The 20683-nt window shown below is 38.4% G+C and overlaps 1 protein-coding gene across 7 annotated transcripts in view; it reads right to left on the bottom strand.

Annotated features, from left to right (window-relative positions):
• Positions 1 to 20683, bottom strand: part of MATN2 (matrilin 2) — a 76793-nt gene that overhangs the window by 14637 nt on the left and 41473 nt on the right. For 6 of the 7 annotated variants that reach the window (XM_069779739.1, XM_069779740.1, XM_069779742.1 and 3 more), the window contains exons 7-18: positions 14120 to 14242; positions 10100 to 10222; positions 7820 to 7942; positions 5294 to 5416; positions 5019 to 5141; positions 4537 to 4659; positions 4322 to 4444; positions 3988 to 4110; positions 743 to 865; positions 522 to 644; positions 309 to 431; positions 10 to 132 (exon numbers count right to left, since the gene is read on the bottom strand). In XM_069779739.1, coding sequence (XP_069635840.1) covers positions 10 to 132; positions 309 to 431; positions 522 to 644; positions 743 to 865; positions 3988 to 4110; positions 4322 to 4444; positions 4537 to 4659; positions 5019 to 5141; positions 5294 to 5416; positions 7820 to 7942; positions 10100 to 10222; positions 14120 to 14242 — 1476 coding nt within the window. The remainder of the gene's footprint in view (positions 1 to 9; positions 133 to 308; positions 432 to 521; positions 645 to 742; positions 866 to 3987; positions 4111 to 4321; positions 4445 to 4536; positions 4660 to 5018; positions 5142 to 5293; positions 5417 to 7819; positions 7943 to 10099; positions 10223 to 14119; positions 14243 to 20683) is intronic. The other variant, XM_069779743.1, reaches the window with a different exon arrangement.

Below are 20683 nucleotides of genomic sequence, written 5' to 3'. Positions count from 1 at the left end.
ACAACTTACTCCTACAAGTTTTCCCATCTTCCCTCAGTATGAAGTCCTCATGACACTTGCAGATATAGGAATCCTCAGTATTAACACAAATATGTTCACAGCCATGGTCAACTGAGTTGCAAACATCTTTATCTGACAAGAGTGGATGGAGTTTGTGAGGTGAGGTTCGTTAGGAAGAGATAATATCTTTTATTAACCAGCTCAGATAGATAGTTGGAAATCGCAAACATACACATGTGCAAATGCTCACAGCCACAACACTTAAAAGCCTCAAATAAAAACATACTTTTATAGCTCAGGCTACTCACATCTACATGTCTTTCCATCTTCCTTCAGTATGAATTTTTCACGACACTTGCAGATGTAGGAATCTTCAGTATTCACACAAAGTTGTTCACAGCCATGGTTGACTGAATTGCAAATGTCCTTGTCTGCAAACAGAATAGGCGGTAGTCAACATACATCAGCAGAGGCCTCGATTATATGTGTAATTCATCAAATTAAGTCCTCATGCTACTTACTTCTGCAGGTTTTCCTATCTTCTCTCAGTAAAAACCCATCATGGCATTTGCAGATATACGAGTCATCAGTATTAACACAAACATGTTCACAGCCATGGTTGACTGATTTGCAAAGATCTTTATCTGAAAACATATAACAGCTCTTGATAGTTAATGCATTTCTACACAAGCATGAATGAGCTGCAGACAGAAAGTATGCTGATAAATATCAGACTACTTACTTTTACATGTTTTTCCATCTTCTCTTAGAAGGAATCCCTCCTGACACTTACAAACAAATGATTCACCAGCATTAACACAAGCATGTTCACAGCCATGGTTGACTGATTTGCAAATATCCTTGCCTGGGAATAGTGAGATAATATTTAATGTGGTTTGCTAATTTAACTTTTTTTTATAAATACAAAGACTGGGGGGGTAATTCCATGAGCAAAGAAAGCTGGAAGTCTGCAAATTGAAAGCAAATCTCTGGCTAGTTAAATGATAGACAGGTTAGCTTACATGCAGCGTAAACTCTGCACCATCTGAGCAGAAAGAATTGCATGGTTTGGATGGCCTCCCACTGACAATAAATCATTTTAGGATTAATCTGACTAGATTAAGGAGGAGGACTTTACATTAAAAGCAGTAAGAGTGAAAGGAGGGAATAATTTAGTACAGTCATTTAGCACAAATTCATGCTGGTAAAACCAAAATTAAGCAAAACGCTACAGGACATGAAGCAAAATAATTCTTTAACATCCTTACATCAATGCCAAGAGTCTGCATAAACCCCAGAAGAGTAGGAACTACTCATTTAAGAGGATAAATAAAATCTAACTGGTATTGCTGAAAATTGATGGAAGGATTTGTATGACTGCAGTGTTAAAACCAGTTGGTTAAAACCTCTTCAAGAAGGACAGATGGGGAGAAAGTACAGAAGGAAGTGGAGCCATCTATCAGCATTCCCTTTCTTTTTCACTGCAACACAAAAGAAAATATTCTCAATTGCTAATGGAGAACTACCTTTACATAGAATGTAGAACAGTACTGACAGTCAAGTACAGATTAACTCTTCAGCAAAATACTTAGGTTTAATGTGTAGGGAAGAAAAAACTTGTATTTTTACAAGAACTTCAGTCTGAGCCAAATTACATGGAGGTCTCATGCTGCCAATACAAAAATTCCAAAAATCACTACAGAGGACAATATGCTAACTCAACAAGCATTACGTTTAAGGCATGACAATCTAAACTAGATCCCATTATAGCAGATAAAGAAGAAATTACCATGTAAGTAAAAATTAGCATCTGCTTATACACAGTTGTGTGCAACTCAGACACATTTGTCAGAATCAAATTTAAACAGAATCAAATACAAACCAGCAGCAGACATGGCTATTACTTCAAAAGGATGACTTTTACATAGCCGAAAGCAAATATGAACCAGAATATTTTGGGATAGGGGGAAATAATAATAATAAAAAAAAAAGTCAATGATTGCACTATTTAAGGTTATTTTACTAGATAACTCCCTAAAATAATCTAAAAAGAATGTCAGAGTAGTTAAAAAAAGCAACCTCATTTAGAAATTGAGATTGAAAACAGGTATAAGATTTGAATAATAATTGAAAGAAAGGAATATTCACAGTATTTACTGAACATGAAAATATTAGGAATTTGAAAACACTGAAATAATACGATAAAGGACAAGGAGGTGCATAGCCAACAAAATAAAGGATAGTATAAGTAAGTTATTTAAAGACTATTAGGGACAAAAAGCATTCTAAGAATGTATTGTTAATTAATAGAAATGCTAAATTGCCAATCTTAATGCAGAAATGTTAAAAATATTTAGTGTATTCAGATCTGAACTTATGAAATAGTCTACTGATGATATTGTTGGAGTGAAGAGTTTCATCAGCTGAGAAGCAGGTCACACAGCACCTACTAAACACACACATTTTTAAATCAGTAACTCCAGATAATTTGCAGTGAAGAGTTGTAAAAGAGCTGGCTGAAGAACACCTTGGATACTTCTTGTTACTTTTCAGTAACTCCTAGAACTCTGAGGAAGCCCTAAAACACTGAGCAGTCTCCATCCCCAGTATATGCACACACACTGAAAAAATACTATTGTTCCAGTGTTTGAAAAGGATGAGTAGTTCATTGTAAGCCTGTCAGCTTGACATTGATCTGCATTAAAATAATGGAATAGATAATGTGGAACTTGATTCAGAGTAAAATCAAAGAAAGAGGATTAATATCAATCAACTTGGTGTTATGGAAAAATAGATCCTGGAAAACTAAATAAATACCTTTTTTAATGGAGGATCGTTCATAAAGCTTATGCTGTTCATACAATGGAACATTCAGTAAGGCAGCAGTCTTGGTATTTATTTTGATTAAGGAGATAGATAGACTACAGTATCAACATTATATGGATTAACACTGGCTAGAGAGGTCTTCAGAATAAATTGTAAATGAGGGAACATCAAGTGGCTTTGTTTCTGAGAATTTGCCCTGCTCCTCTACTACTTCACATTTTTATGAACAAACCAAAAGAAAATACAAAATAATCACTGACAAAGTTTGTAGGTTACTCCAGTTTTGAGAGAATGGCAAATAAAAATAGAGCAGCTGCTGATATAAGGAGACACGATCTTTTTGCAAGCTGGTTAAGAGCAATTCATATGTATTTTAAAATAGCCAGAACTAAGCTTATACATGTAGAAACAAAGAATGAAGGCTGTACTTACAGGATGTAGGACACCTATGTGACTGAGAGTCTTAAACAGCTTATAATCATGGTAGATAACCAACAGAACACAAGTGCTAACAGAATATTTTGGTCACAGACTAATGGTATCTTTGGTCATAAAAAAAAGACAGATTTAAAAAAAAAGATAAAAAAGGATAGGTAGATTCAAATAAGAATTAGGTAAGTTACTGTTCCTTTACCCTGGACCTTGCTTTGTGTCCTATTAGAAGACTTCGTACCACTGTGGTGACGCCACAAGGATGGTGATAAATAGCAGAGGTTTTTGGAGGAGCAAGAAGAGACTTATGAAAAGATTAGAAAATATATAAAGAGCCTGAAGGACTTTCATCTGCTTATCATTTACAAAAGAACATGCTAAGAGGTTAAGTTAAAGAACAGGTTAAGTCATGATGTGCATGAATATACACAGAATGACACAGTGGCAATTAGAACTTCAGCCCATCAAAGTAAAATGCAGCAGCATCCTATGCTCAAGATTAAAACTCAACGTACTCAATATAGAAATGAAGTTCACATTTTAAAAGCTACATTCAAACCTTAAAATGGGCTGATTTTCTGAAATGTATCTTTACTTCAAACAATAATTTTTTTATAGAAGTCTTATGACCTATAGAGAACAATATTCTGTTCTGACCACTATGAATCGGTGAATAACCTCCTAATAAAAGGAAAATGAAACTTCTTCTTTTATTCATAAGCTACTTACTTCGGCATGTTTTCCCATCCTGCCTTAGTACAAATCCATCATGGCATTGGCAAGTGTATGAATCATCATTATTAACACAAAGATGTTCACAGCCATGACTGACTGATTTGCAGACGTCCTTATCTAGGAATAATTTAGATTTTATTTACTACAGTTTGATGAATGAGAACATTTCCAAAACTTTAAAGACTAAAAGTAATAAGCTCCTAGAAATAAAGAATTTATCCTCCTTTTTGTCAGGCAAAATCCCCTATAAGAAGACCTACCTCTAACACAATATGTTTCTTCAGTAGGCCTCTGAGTGCAAAAAATACAGTAACATAAAATAACTTACTTTTACATGTTTTCTTATCTTCCCTCAACACAAAACCCTCATAGCACTGGCACATGTATGAACTATCAGTATTCACGCAAACATGCTGACAGCCATGGTCAACAGAATTGCAAACATCTTTATCTGGAAAAAAGACAAGGTTGCCAGCATTTAAAACATGTCTATGAATGCACAGATTATAAAGGATATCTTCAATTAAAGATAAGGATACTTACTTCTACAGGTTTTTCCATCTTCCCTTAGCGCAAATCCCTCGTAACACTGGCAGATGTATGACTCATCAGCATTAACACAAACATGTTCACAGCCGTGGTCAACTGAACTGCAAATGTCTTTATCTGAGAACAGTTGATGATATTTGGTTAAAGCACATCTACAGTGAATGTATCAAGCAGGGAGAAGTAATAGCTTTTACTAGGTCTACTGATATCACTGGAAGAAATGGGCAAAAATTTAGGCAGCAAACACTTCTTACTCTTGGTACCTGAAAAATTGTGAGTCGTCTTTGTCTCCAGTCATATCGGTTTGGCTATTAAAATACACCATTTTTGTCCACAGAGTCTCTTACAAGCTTCTGGCAGATATAACAATACTACTCCTATATTATAATAGTAAACTGTTGTTGTATTTGTTAGAACACTTCCACAAATCTACATACTGTAGATAAAAGCCTATGAGTAATTATCAGAGTACTTACTTCTGCATGTTTTCCCATCTTCTCTCAGAAGAAAACCCTCATGACACTTGCAAACATACGAGTCATCTTCGCTAACACAAATATGCTCACAGCCATGGCTGACTGATTTGCAGATGTCCCGTCCTAGGAATGATTGGTATAAATACAGGTTTTGAATGAAAACATGTTAAAAAAATGTATCAAAAGGAAGATTTTTTTCCAGTAAAAAGTGAAAAAACCCTTTCTTGCTTGCCTGGTGCACGTGCAAAAATGTTCAATAGATACCGATCACTCACTTCTGCAGGTCTTGCCATCTTCTCTCAGTGAGAATCCCTCACGACACTTGCAGATGTAGGAATTGTCTGTGCTAACACAAATATGCTCACAGCCATGGTTGACTGACTTGCAGACATTTTTACCTGGGAATAGTTTAATAGATAAAAAATTGTGTTAGTTAAAGGCAAAATGTTCAAAGTCTTAGAACTCCCAGCTACTCAATGTTCTTGTCCTTGCTAGTGTACTGGACTCAATCCTGCAAATCATTTATAGCACCTGCTGTATTTTTTTATTGTAATGAAAAGGTACATCTTTGTCCTGCTAATTTTACAACCTTACTATTAAGGAAAAGGCCACTGTTCCAGTTCTAGAGTTTGTAGCATTTCACGTGTACCTAGCATGCAGATTAGTGACCCACAGAGATTTCCAAAGGCACCTAAATCCCACATCCACATTTCAAGTAAACTTTCTGGTGAGAAACAGATCTTTCTATCATCATATTTTATCTTCACTAATGAACCTGCTCAAACCTGAAACAGTTATGCTTTTTTTTCCCCTGTGCTTAACTTCAGAAGTTGTTTGTAATTTTTCTGTAAAGTAGGATTACAAAAGTTTGGTGTATGTAGTATTTAAGGGTAGTGAGAAAGACAAATCACATGCTCCTGCTGTGAAGTTCTGGAAAATTGTCAGCTATAATCGGGCAAGCAGATGTTCAATGGTGTTTTCTGATACAGAATTTAGATACAATTCATATTTCAAAATAAAATAAAATACAATCTATTAATTAATGTTAGATAAACTAAAATCTTGCTTTCACTTTCTTCCCCACACCCTTTATTTTCCTGCAAGGACTTAGAATAGACTAGACTAGACTATTTCAGTTGGAAGGGACCTACAACGATCATCTAGTCCAACTACCTGACCAATTCAGGGCTGACCAAAAGTTCAAGCATGTTGTTAAGGGCATTGTCCAATTGCCTCCTAAACACTGACAGGCTTGGGGCATTGACCACTTCTCTAGGAAGCCTGTTCCAGTGTTTGACCACCCTCCTGGTAAGGAAATGCTTCCTAATGTCAAGTCTGAACATCCCCTGGCGCAGCTTTGACCCATTCCCACATGTCCTATCAGTGGGTACCAGGGAGAAGAGATCAGCACCTCCCTCACCACATCCCCTCCTTGGGAAGCTGTGGAGAGCAATGAGGTCACCCCTCAGCCTCCTTTTCTCCAAACTAGACAAACCCAGAGTCCTTAGCTGCACCTCATAGGACATTCCTTCCAGCCCTTTCACAGCTTTGTTGCCCTCCTCTGGACACATTCAAGGACCTTCACATCCTTCCTGAATTGTGGGGCCCAGAAGTGCACACACTACTTGAGGTGAGGCCGCACCAACGCTGTGTCCAGTGGGATAATCACCTCTTTTGATGGGCTGGTTATGCTGTGTTTGATGCACCCCAGGATGCGGTTTGCCCTCTTGGCTGCCAGAGCACACTGCTGACTCATACTGAACCTGCTGTCGACCAGCACCCCCAGATCCCTCTCTGCAGGGCTGCTCTCCAGCCACTCCCAATTTATACTTGTGCCTGGTGTTACTCCGTCCTAGGTGCAGAATTCAGCATTTTGACTTTCATTCCATTAATCATTGCCCAGTGCTCCAATCTATCTAGATCCCTCTGGACTTCTGCATGGACAAAACATTTCATTTGCTTTTAGAGTGACAGTACTTTTTGAGTCAAGCAGAATTTGTCTCTGTTTGTGTGGAATGACAAAGTAGAGTGTTGTTGTGATACACAAACTGAGAATAAGTAGCTTTTCATTTGTCATGGTAATATCTGTATGACCTTAATTTTTTTTTTCTGTAAATGTTTTTTAATAGCAGATGTTGATGAGATCCATGGGTATTATTGGGATTACAGTTACAAAATACTTAATGCCTATGTGTTTTTCAGAGACTTATCCATGATTCTTCTTCGATCACTTAATGATCTAAGCTATAAAAATGGAGAAAAATCTGCAATTAATTTTTTCTTGCTATCTGCCACTCATCGTAACTGCATAATGTAGTCAAATGTGTAATGCAATTATCTCTTTTTCAATCATCCTTATCCCATGCTGCACAAAATGAACTTTCCATTAATAATATTGCAAGCTTCATGCTGCATCAGGCTTTAGAAACATTATATACTTTTGCCTTGATTTGAGAAGAAAATTACAGTTGTCCCATATAAGGATGTAAGTCAGAATAAAATAGTTTTGAATCCACAACAGTCCAATTTCAGGGCTACTTTTTAAATGGCACAGATATTTAGGGTGTGATTCAGGTGCCTAAAAGTATGCATCCAGTACCACTTTAGATGCCTTAGCATATCCAAGATATTGACATACTGCTGGCAAATATGACACCAAAGGGGAAACTATGAACTTTTCGAATCCTTGAGCATTTAAAATGACATTGAACAGCAATGTTTAGGCAATCAAATCCTACCTTACAGATTTCTTCTATGGCTGTAATAAAAATATAACTCTGAGGTGCTGAATAATGACTTACGTTTACATGTTTTCCCATCATTACGAAGCCTGTATCCTTCAAAACACTGACAAGTATAAGATCTGTCGCCATTTACACACAAATGTTCACAGCCATGATCACTCAGAGCACAATAGTCAACTCCTGCAGGAGCAATTGAAGTTATTTAAAAAAATTAACAAATAATGAATCAATTATTTTTCATCTCTAATATTTGCATGGCATATAAGCAAGTAAATATAAATACATTGAACTGCTTAAACAATAATCCAGTTCCTTATTCGATAATATACACATGGCTTCAATAAAATGTAAGAGGGCCTTGTGGTGTACTTTCCATTGGTTGCTTTAAGTAGAGTTGAGAAGTCATACTTTCCTATGCTTAAAATAGCTCAGCAGAGTCCAGTCCACGTCTCAATACTTACAAATTGAATTTAAAAATACAAAACAAAACACCTTAGCAGTGATTTTATATAAGACAGTGGCAAAGACATAAAAGCTACCTTGTGAACATTCTTCTTTAAATACAGTCTCTAAATGGCCCAATGTGAAGGTGGCAGTCCCCAGAACTCACTTGTGCACCTGACTCAGCTGCTGTGGCAGCAAGCAGAATACCTCTCAGGGACCTCACTGGGCTTTGGCTTAGACTATTCAAGCTTTTGCAAAGAATTGCAAATGACAAGTACTGTCAAATATGGTCCATTTTTCATCTTAAATTTCGTGTTTCTTCTCTGTAATACAAAGACATAGGACCCCTGGGATCCCACAGGCAACACTTGCTACTATCTATTGGCTACACAGACAGTGTCACTCATTTTTTTGTAACTGGTTGTTAAAGTAGAAACCTGTTTACCATTCAGGTGTTCCCACAGCTGCCTTAAAGATACTTGTGCCTGTGTATATGACACCAGAATTGTAATTCCCAGATGTTTTCCCATTAGGAGGGGTATATGTTAAATGTTAATCCCTTCCATTCAACTGCTCATTCAGGAAATCCCAAAGTGCCAGAACTCTTTTCATGATAGCCTGAAAACATCCACGAGTTTTCAACAGCTCATCTGGAGCTCAGGAATAGGACAAATCTCTTTCCTAAATATATATGAGGAGAGGGGTATGCTGGCAAGAAGAGGAGCTATTCAAAAGGGCTCAGTTTCATTGCACGGAGGGATTCCAGAAGCTGCAGCACTATTTTAATGCTGCAGCACTATTTTAATGCTGCTGATAGGTCTCCAAGTATGGCCTGGAGGAAAATAACTCAAAGAGTGAAAAGACGACCTCTTTTTACTACAAAGGAAAAGGGATTTTTCCATATGCAAGTTGATAAACTCCACAGTTAGGCTGTTTCTAAATTTGCAGTGGTTCTTTTAGATAAATGTCTAGATAAATTGTTTCTAGCAGACCCTATCACTGTTACATGTATACTAGTTCTGCTTGCTGCAGCTCTCTAGAAAGGGGCAGACAGAAACAAAGTCTGTCAAGATATTGGATAGGGCTAAAAAAGGTTAGCATGCAGGCAAAGAAAAGATTAAAGACGAAGACAAATTGCCTTTACTGATTTGCCTCACTTCTCCCTAGATCATTTTTGTGACTGAGCACTTGCATTTTGACTTCTGTTAAAACTGTGTTGCCTAAGTGCAAGAAATGGAGCAAACTCTGGAGCTACTCTGACACTGAACAAACTTGAAAAATAATGTACCTCCAAAATCTGTAGAAAAAGCAGCCAAAACCCTCTCATCAAAGAGGTCCAGGAAAAGTCACCAGGTAAAATGCATTCACATTCCTCTTTTCCTGGTCCTTTCTATATACTCTTTTTCCAGTGAAGGAGGCAATTTGGCTATTTGTGAAACTGCAATGATTCTCAATGATCATTGGATTTACAAAGAGCTGTCATGACAACTTTTGTTCATTTATTAAGGGTTCCCATGCAAAATGTAAGGCTCAGTGTGGGACTCTCACTTTTCCTCCTGCCCCAGGTAAGCTAATGTAGTTTGCCTGGGGGACATTACTGTCAAGAATGACCTGTCAGTCAGACACATTTGTCATATGAATGAAAAACTGTCTCTAACACCTGGGGATGAACAGATCTTCCAAAACTTTTTTGAATATGTGACGATTTACAGTTATTTTGACAAGTATCCTTTCCTAAGTCCTTTTTCTGTCTGTTTCTGCTTTCAAATAATTATTAAAGTATTATTGAAATGCAGACTGTAAGAATAAATCGAAGGTGTGTCCTCTTCCTTGTATGAAAACAGAAACCTTTCCCGGGTAAACTGACATCAAGGAGGTTCCCACAAGACTTACGTGTGCAGGTTTTTAGATCTTCATTGATGACAAATCCTTCAGAGCACTGACAGACATAGGAGCCATCAGTATTTAGGCACAGTTGCTCACAGCCATGATTGCTTTCAGCACAGTGGTCCACTCCTATTGATGTGTGTTAATAATTGAAGAAATCACATTGGAGCCTTAGATACATACACTATGACACTGTAGTTAGTACACGATGCCTTTGCAGAGTAAGGGAAAAAGATCAGCACAACTTTTTATTTATGCAGTATCCCCACCTATTTGAGTAACTTGAACTAATTAACAACACCTAAGTAAAATGAATACAACAACCCCACTTGGCAGATAACAAACTTGATGAAGTGCAGATTTCCCTTGCCAAAAATCACAAAGGGAAACTAGTGCGGAGCGAAGGGAGAACCTTGAAGTCCTACCTAGTCTTACCTGCAGAATCATGCTTTCTTTCTTTAAAAAGCAAAACTCCCTCTTTTGTTCATCATAAAACTTTCTCAGAGAGAAAGTATGAATAGTAGTAACTCTTGAAACAGAAATTATGACTTTCATATTATTTCATAAACAGTAAATTCTTTTTCAACAGGATGAGAAATCACCAATTTAGAACTTTAACCTGCCAACAGATTCAAGCAGTTAAAGCCTAGTGGGGGACAGATACAGATTATGAGTGTGAGAGTGTCTTAATATGTTCCTTTTCTTTGATTTTGCTATTCCTATTCCAAGTAAGATAAAGTGGAATATTTTTTTAGTCTTGTATGCAACTGGTTGTGTGAAAGATGAAGGGTGGGGGAAGGTAGAGAGAGGTGTGAATTGGGTTTAAAAATTATACTGTCTCATAGAATGAACAGCAAAGCAGTAGGGTGAGATACGTGCCCTTGCAGATGTACTATGTAATCTGCTGACTCTGTAAATACAGAAAAAGTACATTTTAGGAAAAAAGCTTTATACTGAACTTCCTCATAATATTTGTTTGACTTGTTAATGGCTATTTTTAGTTATATAGGCCCAAATTACTTTAGCTTAACTTGATCAAAAGCAGTGGAGTTCTCTCAGACACAAACAGTTTCATATGTCGCTATTTGCAAATCATTTACAGATGTGAACAGGCATGTCTGTAGCTGTTTGTTTATGTAAAAAAAATTCTGTACTTAATGTAAAATTACTTAGTTCTAAATATTGCTGTTTATTAGTTTATTTAACTAAGCAACGAGTTTGCAGTAATTGGTCCAGATTTACCATTATACGTAGACAGAGATAACGTTGGCTTGAAAAAGTGAAGCTGAGGTGTCAGTTTTTACTAGCTAAAGTAAGTTCCAGCTGGAACATTCTCCTTTTTCCAAGAGTTTACGTCATCGTGAAGAGGCTTGTGTAACTTCTCAGAGCACACAAAAATGTGGGGAAAAAAAAGAAAATAACTATCCCCCCATATTCTCTATGAAAAATTGCATCTGTTTGGCACCATCTTTTACAATACAAACACCCACACTAATGTGAATTTTAACATTTAAATACTTTGGGTTCTCATGCAGAATCTTTTAACACACTCTTTCAAAGAGTGGAGTAATCACAAAGCTGCTAATTACCAGTCTTTAGAAATTAGTATAACTGTAAATTTGGTCATCACGTGTGCTTTACTACATGTGTAAAAAAAAATGTAAGGAGGAGAAGGGACAGGGAAAGGCTCAGTATTTTTAAAAACAATGAGTGTTTTGGGATATATTAATTTTTAAATATTCAACTTGCGATAGCCTAAAACCATAATTGTTAAAAAGTTCTGAGATTTTGCAACACATCCAAGTTTCCTTAAATATGGCTTTATCACAAACAGTTTATTTAAAAATAATTACTCCCTGGCCTATTAACTTTTTTTTAATTTCAGTGATTGAGAGTTCCTTTGGAAAAATGTCATAAGTACATCAGGGGAAAATGCCGCCAGTATTTTTGATGATGTGCAAAATGGTTCTCTGCAATAAAAGTGTCTTCTAAAAACTGGGTGACATCAAGTGGGCAATGTTGGTTTTTTCTGGTGCAACATTGATCCTTTGTTTAGTAACATTCTTATAAAAAGAGGACGTTTTATCAAACAGATCACTGAAAGTGTAAACATGTAGAAGGGGGAAGTCTCTACATATCTTCACATATCGGCATACATCAGTATCAGGTGTGCTGCAGTTTACATAGCCCATAGCAATGATACAGATGTTCAACAGCAAGCACTGGCTTTGTGTTAGACAATTCCCCAGTTACTGGGTTTGAAGAAGATGATGCTCTAGTTCTCTATTAGATCAGGGATCTCACTATAGCATTAATTCACTAGGACTGGCTCATGGCAGACTTTACAGTAACACAGGTTTGCATAGCTCAGAAAGATCTCAAAAGGGACCCAGGAGCATTTTCTCTTTCTGTTCACACCTCGCCCCACTGCAGTAACTAGTCACTGCAGTTCATGAGACACGCTCATTTCTGCACGTATTGCCATCATGTCATTGGGCGTATCCATGATGACATTTGCACACAAATGACTCTTCCATGTTAACACATTCATGTTCACAGTCATGCTGACCTAAAGCACAGAAGTTTACTTTTGTGGAGAGAAAAAAACAGTGAAGAATTCAAGCTGGCCATGAGGGTTTCTGAAGTAAAACAGGCTTTAAAAACTCATTTTTCTTAAATGATACTGGATTCTGTGCTTTGGACACCTGTTAAAGCTGATAGTGAGCTGAGGACGTGAGAGTGGATTGCAAATACTTGGCTATGCCAGACTTTACTTTGACTCCCACAGACCTGCTCCTGTAGTGATCAGAAATCATGCATCGTGGTGAAGGAGGAATGCCTAGTGCTAGTTACCCAGTGATACATTCTCCCTGATTTATAATGAGGGCATATATGCAAATGTTCTGCTTTATTTTACAAGCTTTTCTAACATGAGCCTTGTTATAACAAGGTTTGGAATAGGAGCTTGATCCTGGAAATGTTACCAGGTTTACAGCCAAATCCAAAGCCCCCTAAAGTTAAGGGAAAATACCCCAAATGTGAATTACAATTTGCCTCTAATTCACAATTATTCTTGGCAATAAATATTCTACACGATGCTGTTCTTTTGCTCCTATACTCACCAAGGCACATCCAATCTATAAAAACCTGAATGTATTAAGATACCATCTAGATAATAAAAACCAGTACAGCATGGATTGCTGTAAAAACAGCACTGTATAGACAAAGATGCTTCATGAGAATGTATCTTTAAGATGGAAAGAAAACACAGTTCCAAAACCAGATAAATTTTATGAGTGTCTAGAAGCATAATTATGTTGCTCCAGGCAAGCTTCTTATTCATAAAATATCAGCAGTGCAATTCTGCCCCCCAAGAACTGAGTCACCAGATCAGGCTAGTTCCTTTTGCTGAATATATTCTCCTTAAACTTTAACAACATCACATTGAAAATCTGCTGTGATTCTAGGCCCCCACTCAAGAAGAGCTGTAACACAAAAGTCTTTTTAAAGTAAATAGCATGTGTGATTGGTTTAGAACCCTGACATTGCTGAGTCTGTTTTTACTTTTTTTTAGGAAACTGTGGGGTTTCATGTATGACTTTAAGTTGATTTTAATAGCAATACTTTCCCAAGCTAATGAAATACATCTGTCCTTTGCTAAACCAACTGGGCAAAGCAAGGTGATTTAATTTTTTTTAAAAGTTGTTTGTGTCACTACTAGACAAGGTCAGAAAGTTTCAAACAAGTAATGAACTTATTGTTTTTGAGCCACTCTGGTTCCTGTATTACTCCTGAGGTTTCCATAAATCTTTACAGAAAACATCTAATATACAATATACTGTACAAAACAGCAAACAGTATATTTTGCCAGCATGACTGGCTCAGTCAAAATTCAAGTTTATAAAGAAACATTTGTTTCAACCTTAATGATAGAGAAAACTTTCATCCTTTCAGAATGGGAACCATTCACAGCAGGTTTAAGAAAAAAAAGCAGATGAACTTTATTATGTCCAAGGGATTACTCACTTTTGCATGTTTTCTTATCTGGATTAAGTCTAAACCCTTCTTGGCATTGACAAAAATAGGAATCATCTGTATTAACACATTCCTGTTCACAGCCATGGTCCTGAAGAGCACAATAGTTTGGCCCTAAATGGGAAAAATTTGTGTCAGTTAGGAATATAATTACTCAGAAATAAGCTAAGTAAAAACTAGTTAGTTTGTTTTCTTTTCTTTTGCCTTTTTTTTTCTAGGCATCATTCTGACTTCTTACCATATTGTTTCAAACTATGAAAATAAAATGTTCCTTTTTTCCAAATACCTGCTATACTTAGGAATACCTGATATGTACACTTTAATGAATTCTTTGAGAACACATGTACTACATGCAGTAGAGAAGTTAGAATCTTAAATACTTCTTAACATTTTGCAGCTAAGTCCTATACATTGCCTCATCAAAATTGTTTGTTTTACTCAGAGCAAGTTAGATGTGATCTGTAATAAATATACCAACATGAACTTTTGAATGCTGTTCATTAGATCAAAGCAGGACAATCAGGTCATCAGGAGCACAGGTGTTTTAACAGCTCTGGGTGTTTGCTATGTAGTTCTTCCATTTAAAATACTCATGAAAGGGAAGATGAGCAAAGTCTAGAAACAGCTACTACTTGTGTATAAAGTACCTTAAAAAGGAAAGTAATTGTGCAGTAAGCACTGGGATATTTACCACATAGTGTTTACCACTATTGGTGAAGTCAAAGAACCTGACATTCACTTAGATGCAGTGTCTGGCCATTACTTAGTTTTGTATCAGTGGAATTAATTAACTTACACTAGTGAAAGAATGGCCTTAACCCCTCAGCACTGCTAAAAATACATAAACAAGTCACAAACCTAGTAAGTCACATTTGTGAAGACATCCAGGCACTTTTGAACACCTCATTACATAACCTGAAAACTGATATTCAGAGGTTAATTATTATTCCCAGAGGTAACTGTCTTCCTGTGGCAGGAACTGTTCTTTCCTTGTATGTGTGGCGGGCTAATGCAATTGAGCCTTTACATATGATGAAAGCCTTTAGCAATAATAAACCACCTACATTTGCAGGACAAACAAAGTGGAATATGACTTTCTAAGAAAACCTGAGAGGAGTATTTTATAATTTATGAACTCTACTTCATATATTTATAGAACATTTCCTTTACCAAAGCTTTTTATGACAGCATATGCACATACACAGATACATAACACAGGGATATCTCATCTGTTTACTGAAAAAAAATATTAGAAAATACAGCTTGTTAGAGAGTGCACTGAAGAGGCAGAAACCATAAGGCCACGTGTGTACACCAGAGGAATATGGCTGTATGCCTTCTGGACCTACTCAGTGCTGTGTTGCATTTACCTGCTCACATCCTTGCTAACTCAAGTGTGCAGGACAGACTTTTCCTGGGTAAATGATTCTGAAGATGACCACAAGAGTTGAAAAATATGTATTATTATCTTTGTGGAACCTTGAGGCTATTATGTTGGGAACACTAAAAACATATTTCACAGGGCTTCATTAACACCTTCCAGATTAAGGTTGCTAACAGAAGGCCTCTACCAGCTACAGCTCATGTGAACCCACCCACAACTCAAACAGGGACCTTCCCTAAAGAACAACAGTTGAGGCTCAGCACCCCTAAGTACAAGCAGAAGCTATCATCTGTCCTCTTGAGAGGAGCAGCAAGAGTGACAAAAATCCCCTTAATAGTTAACTTAGTAGCTAAGAATGACCTCTTCCTGCCTCACTGATAATCTGATTTGCTGCTCTCTTCCAGCCACACATAGAGTTCTCTGCTGGTGTTGGCAGGGTTGCCCTCATGAGCCGTGTTCCTTGTATTTAATTCTAAGAAGTTTGGAGTAATTCCCAGAGAAAACATTCATCAGATATGCACGACTGTACTGATAACATTTACATTTTCAAGCTTTTCTTTGTAGCCATGAGCATGAAAGCTTACTTTCTACTTTTGAAAGGAAAGCCAGGATTCTGAGATAATCACGAGATCTCGGGAGCTGGTGCCCCAGGCCCAGGCCTGCTTGCTGATGCAGAGATCTCGTCTGGCATGGGTGTGAGTCTTGGCTAGCTGGCGATCATCCCCAAGATTCAGTATGATGTAAGCCAAATATGTAGAAATTTATATGAAAGATCTTAAATTTACAAACATTTTAAATCCAGTGATCTGAAGTTTGTTTCTTCATGCTGTTTATGCTGACTCAAAGGCAGCGTGATTCATAACATATGGAAGCTAGGGGACACTTTTGCTCTGAAAAGCTCTCATGGTGTCTTGACTTTTGCAGCATTAAGAGCTACACAGTTCTTTCATTCATGCTTTATTTTATTAGCAAGGCTCAGAAGATATCAAGTGTAATGAAAAGTGGCTTAGTAAGTTTTACTTATGCTTAGACTCAGGACATGCATCTTGAAAGAGATTGATTTGACATAGTATTTGCTCATTCCTCCCTGACTACTCCTTCTGAATCAATCTCTATGGCCTACCATGTCCAGTCACTTTGATTTTTCCCTAATTGCAACCTGATGGGATTTTCTCCCTTAACTGTAAACTAATTTAAAGCATGTACAACAAAACAGAATGCAGTTAACATGGCAGAGGTGCACAGACCTCTAAGAGGCCTTGTCTGTGGCCTCTGCCTCTTGGCTTGGGAGCTGCATTTAATGTCAGGCTCTCACCCTCGGTTCTTGCTTGAGCTATGTTAGAGGTAGGTACACCTGTGCCTAGCCTTGCATTTTGCTGATGCTGACCTGCTGACGGGCTGGCTTGATTTCCTGAATTGACCTTAGACCTCTCTTGACACTATGGACTTGTCTGGTGATCACTGGGGTGTTGGCTGAGCCTGGTTAGTCATGGGATCTCTTTTGTTCTTCTTTGGGTACTGTGGGACCAAAGGCCTTGTCAGAGAGATTACTGACCCTGCTTGCCTTGTAGCCATCCTTGGCTCCCAGCTTGCACTCCATTGTGGAGCAGTGTACTTTTGTGTTATATGTTAAAGATCTCTTCCATTCCACAGAGATCCAACATGAAACCATAGATGTGCCTGCTGAGAGTTTCTGGTCAAGATCAGAGGGGAAGTGACACTGGGAATGTGATTGTGGAGTCTGTTACCCCACCTGACCAAAAGGCTGTAGTGAATAAGGCTTTCACAAACAGATAGCAGAAGTCTCCAGCTCATAGGCTTTTGTTCATTTTTGAAATTTCAGCCAGCCAAACACTTGCTGGGAGGGTAAGATATCATTGTGCAGGCAAGTTAGGAAGTTTCTGCACCAACTTGGTGACAACTCCCTAACACAAATTCTTGAGGGGTGAGGTTCTTCTTGTGTTGCTGCTGTGACTATGAGATGACTTGAGTTCACAATCCAGAAGGCTGCGAGGGGAAACAGCAGAATCCAGACTCCATATTTTACAAGCTCAGATTTCAGATTATTCAGGGAATTGCTAGGAAGAATCCCCTGGGAAAGAGCCAAGAAGAGAAAGAATGCCCAAGAGAGCTAGATGATTTTTAAAGAAAACTTGCTAAGAGCTCAGGAACAAACGATCCCATTGTACTGGAAAATCTGCTTAGAAGATCAAAGATCTTTTCAGTGAAATAAAACACAAAGAGGCAAAATAGTAGAGTGAGAAAGAAGGACCAAGAAAAAAAGACGAGTATAAAAGCATTGCTTAGGCACTTTGGAACAAAAAAAAGCCCAGCTGGACCTATTACTACTGAGGTACACTAAGGGTAACAAGAAGGGAGTCTACAAATATGCTGGTAGCAAAAAGAAAGTCACAGAAAACATGGGTCTTTTGGCTGGGCAAACAACCTAGTGATGAACAATACAGAAACAGCCGAAAAAAGTAATGCCCTTTTTATTCCTGGTTCTCACAAACAAAGCTTTCTCCCAGATTTCCATTTGTACCAGCATCGTTTGGGAAGGAGAGGGGCTAGTAACATTGGTTAGAGACTACTTAGACAAACTGGATATACACAGATCCATGGGATGACTGGTATTAGCCTGTGGGTGCTGAAAGAGCTAGGTGATGTGACACTACTATCTATAATGTATGAAAATTCACGGGGACTGAGAAAGGTCCCTGATAACTGAAAAATGCTAATGTTACACTCATCTTTAAAAAAAGGCAAGAAGAAAGATCCAGGGAGCTATAGACCAATGCGCATGGTTTCAGTCCCAGGGTCATGGGGCACATCCTCTCAGAATCAGATTCCAAATATATGAAGGACAAGAAGATCATCAGGAATAGTGAACATGGATTTACGAAGGGCAAACCACACCTGACCAACCCGTTCACCTTCAGTGATGAAATGACTGCATCTATGGACAAGGGAAGATCAGTGGATGTAATGCACCTTGGCACTAGTAAAGCTCTTGATGCTGCCTCCCACAGCATTCTTATTTGGAAGCTGAGGAAGTATAGGCTGGAAGAAAGAACTGTTATGTGGGGTGAAAATTTGCCAGGCCACCAGCCTCAAAGGATAGTGATCAATGGCTTCATGTCTGGCTGGTTGCTGACAATGACCAGGGTACCACAGGTGACAGTACTGGGGGTCACATTGCTAAACATCTTCAGTGACATAGATGATGACACAAAGCGCACCCTCAGCAAATCTGTGGGTGACACCAAATTAGGGACAGTGACTGAAAACAAATAGCAGAACTTCAATACATGGGAACTTTGATAAACTTGATGATTGGACCAGAAGATGTCTTGTGAAGTTCAGTGAGGAGAATTGCAAAGTTCTGCACCTGGGTTGGAAACAAACCATAGTTTTCACAAACTGGGAATTGAGCTGCTGTCAAGAAGCAGCATGGGCCAGCTGCTCCCTAAGGGAAGGAGAGCCAGGAGCCAAGGGTGATAATACAGCTGAGCAGGGCAGGGGCCTTGCCAGACAGGCCCTGCCCTGCAGTACCCAAGCAAGGTGAGCAGGGCAGGCCTGGAAATGGTAGCCAGGTTTAACCAGAAGTCCAGATCATCAGACAAATACATGCTGCTGAGGCAGGTCTGAGGACAAGTCAGGAAGCCAGTCTGCATGTCAGGATGAGGTGAGGACACTGCTGGTGAGGGCAGCCAGGGTCTGACACAGCCCAGTGATCGCTGGGTAGGTCCATAGCAGCAGGGCAACACCACAGTCAAACTGGGAAGTCAGTCTGCAGGTCAGGTTCTGGATCAACAAGGGCTCTTGCCAGGCCCAGCTGAAGACTGCACTTGGCATACTTTGTCCAGTTCTTGAACAATCCCTTCCCTTCTCCTCGCACTTAAAGGGAATAAACTGAAGAGGGCTCAACAGAGACCTACTGCTGGGTCATAGTGCACCTGACTTGTGCACTTGAGGAATCTGGTCTTACTGAGTTTGGTGAAAAGGAAGGTATCTAACTGCAGCCTACAATTACTTCTTGTAGTTCATTACAAAGGTGATGGAGCTAACCCCTTTTTGGTGGTGCCAGATGATGTAACAAGGAACAATGGTCACCACCTGTGGCTTGGGTGATTCACGTTGGACATGAGGAAAATGTTTTTCACTAGAGGGATAGTGCAGCAGTGGAACAGGTTGCCCAGAGAGGTTGTGGACTCTCCACTGGAGCTTTTTGAGACTCGACTAGACAAAACCATAGCTGACTTGATCCACAGCTTGTGGCAGTTCCACTTTGAAGAGGAGGCTAGAGTACATGACTTTCAGAGATCCTGTCCAACCAGCATTTGAAAGCTTTCATGTTTCCAACATAGACAGCAGCCCATGGCCAGACTGACAGTCTATATAGCCCAATGTGCTGTGTCAAGCACAGCACATTATACCTAAACACAGTATACCTAAGTAAGAGGATAGAGACAGGACAAGCCTGAAATACTATTTTCCCAGAACACTCTTTCACTTTCCAGCAGTTTGTGCATCATCAATTCAAACAGGTTAAAATAATTCATACAGTTAGACTATAAGCTAAAAACCACTCAAGACATATAAAATGTTTATGCAGTTTTAAGGTCTTTGTTCAGTTCAAACTCGGGGAAAAAACACTGCTTATAATACACTTTCTTAAATAGAAGGAATTAACAAAAATCTGTGCTTGTGCAGTGGAAAGCACTTATGCTATAGTAAGATTTCAAAAATATATGGATGTAGAAGCATACGTGGAAGTATAAAACAATTTAGCCAGCCCTTAGCTGACAGATACTTGACAAATGGGCAAATTCATACAATTTACAAGCAATGTGAACAAGTACAAACCGTATTCTGGCCCTTGGGGAGGCAGGAAATTCACCTCCCCTGACTCTGACCATCTGAAAATTAGGTGTCTAGCCTGCCAGGTCATTCAGGCTCCCTGCATAGTCAAGGAAAATACAGGCACTTCCATAAATTTGTGTCAGAGCTGTGAGCAATCACTTTCTAGAAGTGTGTGTTTCTTTTCCTTGATCACAAGGTCAGATGTACAGCCTGGGTTAGATGCTTTCTTTCTAAATGTTAAATTTAAGTGAAATAGACACCAAGCATAATATACAATACAGTCTATAAGTTAACATAGTCTCTCATCA

This window comes from Haliaeetus albicilla, chromosome 3, assembly GCF_947461875.1.
Source record: "Haliaeetus albicilla chromosome 3, bHalAlb1.1, whole genome shotgun sequence".
Lineage (NCBI taxonomy): Eukaryota > Metazoa > Chordata > Aves > Accipitriformes > Accipitridae > Haliaeetus > Haliaeetus albicilla.
The sequence above is the reverse complement of the archived record's forward strand: the minus strand, read 5'-3'. Positions and strand labels throughout refer to the sequence as shown.